This window comes from Crocodylus porosus, unplaced genomic scaffold (assembly GCF_001723895.1).
Source record: "Crocodylus porosus isolate Cpor-Errol unplaced genomic scaffold, CroPor_comp1, whole genome shotgun sequence".
Taxonomy (NCBI): Eukaryota; Metazoa; Chordata; order Crocodylia; family Crocodylidae; genus Crocodylus; species Crocodylus porosus.
In genome coordinates, this window is record NW_017728911.1 from 16804118 (window position 1) to 16810778 (window position 6661).

A 6661-nucleotide genomic window follows, 5' to 3' on the forward strand; every position below is an offset into this window, starting at 1 on the left:
CAGACCTAGGAGGCACCAGCTGTCAAGCTGGAAGGGTGTGGGGTAGCCCTCCAGGGCACTCCCCAGCAGACTGGAAGTGGATTGGAAGCGCTTCTGGCCTAGATCCAGGTCTGCTGCAGAGCACACTGGGGATCCCCCGGCACTCGTGTGGGACATTCCATCTGCCCCAGCATTGCAGCATTCATGAGCTGCCTGGTACCTAGAGGTATGTAGAAAAAACATTTAAAGCTGTGTCTGTGTCCCGATTCTTTCCGAATGAACTCGGAGGGTTCCGATTCAATTCAGAGAGATTAAAGGGTCTCCTAATTCAATTTGGATTCGGAGATTCAGCCACAAATCTCCACCGAATTGAATCAGCGACCGAAGCTTTGCATAGATTTAGTTCTACAGAACTCAAGGGCAGTGAGTTTTGAGGAAGGGGGCAGGTTGACTTGTTCATTATTTTTTTCTTCCTGCTGCTCCATATTAAATGGCGATTATATCAGTGGCAAAGCTATAAAAAAATTTTAAGTAACAATACTGTAGCTTGCCTAATATGTAGGATGTTTTACTTAATATTCAGGATATCTCATTCAGTTCATCGTCAGTTTATGAAAATTGTGACACTTCAAATGAATTGTAACGAGTACTCGTATTTCTTATAATTTTGGAAAGCTTAAGAGTGCTTTTACAACATTTTGACGGCTTCACTTTATATGTTGCATGCTGACTTCACCACGTATGGCTTTTGTTTAAACGTAGCTTATGCACCTGTTCCCTATCATTTATAGGTTTATGAACCACATGAAACATCACTTAGAGCTTGAGAAGCAGAGCAGTGAAAGTTGGGAAAGCCACACCACCTGTCAACACTGTTATCGTCAGTTTCCCACACCCTTCCAGCTGCAGTGCCACATTGAAAGTACACACACCCCTTACGAATCTTCTAGTAAGTTAGGCTGCTTTTATATTTAATCGGTGTTTGTACAGTTTAGATTATTTTTTCTTTTTAGCAGTTTGCAGTCTGGGAGTAAAAGCTGACATGATAAACCATTGTTGCATGAAAAAAAAATTGCAATTTGAGATAGGTTGATCATCAGTTAGTTTATCAACTTTTGTCCCAGTCCAATGTGACTGGGAATTCCTGTTGCCAGATTTCTTGTAGTTTGAAATCTGAATGGGTTTTGCCAGGACCTCCTCATTGCAGTACTCCTAGTTTTGAGAGCAAAATGAATCTGCAGTTGAAGGCAGAGGTGGCCTAGGTAAGACAAGTGGCATGGGCAGCCATTGTGCATGGCCCATGGAAGATTGGGGAAGGAACAGGCAGCATCATGGCAGAAAGGGCAGTAAGTTCAAAGCAAAGCAGCAAATTGGGCAATTAGCACTGAGAAGGAAACAAAACAGCAGATCAGGCAGGGAGCAAAAAGCAGAGCAGTTGATTCAGCAGGGAAAGGGGATTGGAGTGGCACTTGGGAAGGTGTGGGGCTAATTTGTGACACACTTGCTGAAAAGGTTGGCCCCCACAGGTTTAAGATATCTTTATATTACATATGCACTGTTTTATGTCTGTGCATAGCCATTTATACATGATGCTCCATTTTCTGTCTCCAAACCCAAAGGTGTGTGCATTGATTATGTCCCTTTCTTTTTCAGCTATTTGTAAAATTTGTGAATTATCCTTTGAAACTGAGCAAGTTCTTTTGCAACATATGAAGGACAATCATAAGCCAGGTGAAATGCCATATGTTTGCCAGGTACTTCAGAGTGTTCAGTTTTGTATTGAGCTGCTCTTTTTCCCTGATTTAACATTTTAAAATCAAGCTAAGGTTTCATTAGGCTAAATTATGCTTCTGTCTCTAGGTGTGCAATTATAGATCCTCAGCTTTTTCAGATGTAGAAACCCATTTTAGAACTGTTCATGAAAACACAAAACATTTGCTGTGTCCATTTTGTCTCAAAGTGATAAAAATTGGAGCTCCATACATGCATCATTATATGAAGCATCAGGTAAGCAGTTATTTTTTGTCCCTTCACATTCTAGAAATATGGCCAAAAAGCAACATGTAATATTAACGTGTATCATCCACTCTGAAAATATCTTAGTATTTAGTCGTTTGTATAATCATTGATATAGAGAGAATAGCTAAGTTTGAAAATATTACAAGTGAATAAATTAATAAGGAGAGAAAGTTGCTCTCTAAAATTTTGACCCGTTTTCTTTGGAGTGATGTAAATAAACAGTTTGTTCTATTGAGAGATCTCCTCTGCATTGACGTGTGAGCATTTTTGGTGGGTAACCTCTATTACCAGTGAAAGTAGCTACACAACTAAACATCATTGCATGTCTGTGAAAGAATGCATGTATTATCTCATTACTTCAATGTGTTATGCTGCCCAAGATGGGTTTTTTTAAGTCTGTGACAAAACTTTGACTAAATCAAAGGGGAGCAGTATAGGATCCTTGAGTAGTTATTTTTTACTTGTGATATCTTCAAACTGATAACCCGGGTAGTACAACTTCATAGTACTTATGTAATGTGCTTTACATTTCAAAAGTGTTTTACGTTTTCAAAGCACTTTACAAACGTTCACTTTCTGGTCTGTTTTACAGTATTTTGGCTTGTAGGATTATTAAGGGATTGACTTTCTAATTTTAATAATGGGGTTGTAATTACTCAGGATAAGTTAATACGGGAGTTTCAGTTAATCAAAAGATTCCTGCTTACTATAGATTGTCTTCCATTTTTAAAAGAAAAAAGGAATATACCGTTGTACTAAGTGCAGACTGCAGTTTTTGACATGCAAAGAGAAAATGGATCACAAGACTCAGCATCATCGGACTTTTAGAAAACCTAAGCAATTAGAAGGATTGCCTCCTGGAACTAAAGTAAGCTTACTTAATATAAATAGAAGGAAAAGTAGGAAAAATTATCTGGGTAGAGTAATACTTAGGAAAAGAAGAAAGAGATTCTGCTTCCCTGCCCATGACAGTGAATATTGTATTACTGCCATGTCACTTAATACTATCTTCTTTTCCTAAAGTTGCTCTGAATCTCATGTCTTTCTCCACAGCTGCATATATGTAAATTGCAACATACAGAAATAGTAGCCCAACCATGATTTTTTTTTTTTTGGTATGAGGTGTGTCTCTACGGCTTTGTCAAACTGCTGGCTCTGCCTTTCTTTTTCTTTCCTGAGGAAAAAACATGGACTCAAGCTTGGTTGGCTGTATAGAACATAGCATCAATAGCAAAGAATCTTCACTTTTTCTCAGCTTGCATGGGGTATGGAGGGGAATGGCAACAACCAAGCAGGGGACAAAAGTTGCTGTTCCTTGGTTAGTTTTACAGTTCTGTGTTTGTATATTTTGATTGGTATGTGTAGCAGCTCTGGTTGAGCTTCCTCAAGAAGAAGCAGAATGAGTGAAAACTAGCCAGTTAGATGAGTATTTCCCTGTAGGATTAGCAATTTTTCTTTCTTAATACCCACTTTTGGAAGGTCTGAAAACCTGTACTCCATGTGAGGAAAACCTATTGGAATTGATAGGTGTTAGCTAATAGATCTGGAGGAAGTTGATGAACTTGACCATACTGTGTGCATCTACAGCCCAGTTTTGAAAACCCCCAACGATGGAGCTTCCACCACCTGTCTGGATAACCTGTTCCAGTGTTTTACTACCCTGCTACCCTCCTGGTAAAGCATCACTGTCTACACAAGCAGTGCTGTTAGACTGGAGTAAAATAATTAACTCTGCTATAGGATAGTACTACTCAATAGAAGTACTGTTCTGCTATGGAATTATTTATTCTGTCACAATGCATGTATAGGGCTGTCTGCCAGCTAGCCCTGTACTATAGCACCTTCATGCCCCAGCCAGCCCCTCTGCAGCATGTTGATCCAGGCAGGAAGAGCCCCACACTGACAGACTGACCCCTGGAGCCCCCTACCAGCTGTGTTTGTACCACCCTGTTTCAACATGTTACATTTCCAAGTACACGTGTAAATGCTGTGTCCAGAAACAATAAACTCCAGCGCGAATTAATTTTACGTGTAGATATACCCACACTCTCTCATTTTCAGTCCCTGTAGAACTAGATTTGAACCATGTTTCTTAAGCTGTGTAATTATTGTACTTCATAGTTTTGCTCAGCAGCCAGGTGCGACTGGTGAACTCAGACTGGTGGGGTGGTAGAGCGTCTCATGGGAGTGGCTGTAAACCACCCCCTCCCCACCTCTGCTCCTGTGGGATGCTCCACCACCCCACCAGTCTGAGTTCACTAGTGCGCCTGTAGGCAACTATATACCCTTTTAATAAACCCTTAGGAAAGATTTCAAACTTCAGTGATGATGGCATAATTTTTTTTTTTAAATAAAAGGCATGGCATGAAGACTCGGTAATAAAAGTTATGCTTAATTTATTTAGAACTTTCAGCTCTGTTACCTTTTTGCTACCCATATTCCTTGTTTGGCAAAAACCAGAAGACTTCCTTAACTAGTAGAAGATGATATAATTCAGCATCCATTTCTTGTGAAGCAACATTTTCCTAACAATAGCTATTTATTGTTGTGTTCAGTGACATGAGCAGATTCTGCAGGATGCATGAAAGACTTACTTGATCCCATGTAAGCTGGAGTTTCAAAAATTTAAAAGCAACTCAAAATAGGGTCATTTATTTTAAAACCTTTTTTTTAAAAACATTCTATTTTATTTTATGTTTCTTAGGTTACTATTCGAGCTTCTGTTGGACCTCTTCAGTCTGGATCATCTGCTACTTCTTCAGTTAGCACAAGCACTTCCACATTTCAGTTGTCTCCTAAAACTAAAAATACAAACACTAAAAATCATAACAAATCTAATTCAAATAAAACAAAGTCAAAATCAAAACCGTCAACTATACCGAAGAAGCAAAACACATGGACCAACAGTAGCAACACCAGCAAAAAAAAAAATAAAGTTGCAAATACAGCATTGTATAATCTAAGGTAAAAATATTTGACTTTAATTTTAAAATATATCTTTAATATACTTAAAGCTAATTAAAGATTAGTTTATTAAGATCCATTAAGATTAAAATACAGAGGTTTATGTGATGTTCAGTTGGGAGGGAATAGATTTAGTGGAAACTCTAGGTATAGACATGCAACAATTACACCACTTTTAAACGATACTGATACAAGCTGTTAGGGAATAACTGTTATATCTGCATGATTCGATAGGGCAGTAGTTTTCAACCTGTGCTCTGCAGACTTCTAGGGGTCTGCAAATTGTGTCTAATGAGTCCGCAAAAGATTACTGTGATCAGTCAAAAGTATGCAAATACCGATACTTACAATTCAGAGGGATCTTTGCCTCCATTTGAAATTTCCAAAAGGGTCCACGCATCCATTCATATTTTGAAAAAAGATTGAAAACTACTTCTACAGGCATACAAAAGCAGCAAAACTTTTCCAACTTTTAAGTCTTGATTCATTTAAGGTGAGAGCTGGGGTGATTTTAGCTTACATGGCTACAGGATCCTGCAGAGGTAGCAGGTTTAGTGTAACAGCTGCTTCTCATTCTCAAGCAGCAGCAGCAGCTCCCCCACCTTTTAAAGGCCCCAAAACATACAATTGCCCCTACCCTTTGTATGTTAATCTTGTTTTGGTGGCAGTGGTTCTTGGCAATAGAAGAATAGCTGACATGGAAATGACTAGCATTTTATTAAATTTAGATTTTTACTGTGTGTGTGTTGGGGGACATTAAATATTAAAAATGCTAAATATTAATTAGTGACTTGCGAGGGGATAAAGATGTATGTTCAAGTCTTGTCTGTCCTAGAAGGTCTTTGATGATTGCATAAATAACAAATTATTCCAGAAGTGGAGAGTGAAAGCATAGCGGTTGAGAAGATGGGATGATTAGTCTAAGACTTATTTTTTTTTCTTTGTTATTTTACTTAATTGAATAATCTTTGGTATAAAGGATTTAAAGATTATGAGCCTCAGCCTTTCAGTTAAAGTGCTAAATCTCATGATGTTCATGTTCTGAGATGCCCAACAAAATCTCTCAGTAGTGAAACTGAGGAAGGGCAAATTTCATACCAGGTCTGGGGGCTGACTTGGGAGTGCCTGAATGGCACATCCCCTTCCTCCTGCACACACAGCCCTCTAGGCTTTTCTTGAACATCCCTGTCCCACCTGGATAGGGATCCCTGCCCCATTAGGTCCTCTAGGACTGCCTCTTCCTTCTGCCCTTACCTGTACGCCATATCTCCAGCACTTTCCTCCTCCTCTTCCTTTACCCTTCCCCCCATTCACCCCCCACTGCCCCTCCTCTCAGTGCAGGGGAGTTTTTCCAAAGATATGAAACTCATTAGTTACACTTCTGGAACCTCTGGCAAGATTAGGGACAATACAATTAGTATTCCTAATTTAAGGCTTAGTGGTTTTTGTTTTTTAAAGTTTATAAGGACTTTGAGGGAGATGAGCATCAGGGGTAGAGGGAAAGCCTCAGGCTTTTTTATGCATAATGAAGTGTGGAGAACAAGGAGGAATCATAGAAGTAGGGTCAGAAGGGACCTTGTAGATCTTCAAGTCTGACCCCCCGCCTGGGCGGGAGAAAAACTGGACTCAAATGAGTCCAGCCAGGTAGGCATCAAGCCTCTTCTTAAAGATCCCCAGGGTAGGAGCCAGCACCACTTCC

General features: G+C 39.5%; 1 protein-coding gene across 9 annotated transcripts in view; it reads left to right on the plus strand.

Annotated features, from left to right (window-relative positions):
* The window catches only part of ZNF280D (zinc finger protein 280D), an 84053-nt gene that overhangs the window by 47996 nt on the left and 29396 nt on the right, over positions 1 to 6661 (plus strand). For all 9 annotated transcript variants that reach the window (XM_019533509.1, XM_019533510.1, XM_019533512.1 and 6 more), the window contains 5 exons: positions 771 to 928; positions 1633 to 1733; positions 1840 to 1986; positions 2732 to 2866; positions 4703 to 4962. In XM_019533509.1, the coding sequence (XP_019389054.1) occupies positions 771 to 928; positions 1633 to 1733; positions 1840 to 1986; positions 2732 to 2866; positions 4703 to 4962 (801 nt within the window). The remainder of the gene's footprint in view (positions 1 to 770; positions 929 to 1632; positions 1734 to 1839; positions 1987 to 2731; positions 2867 to 4702; positions 4963 to 6661) is intronic.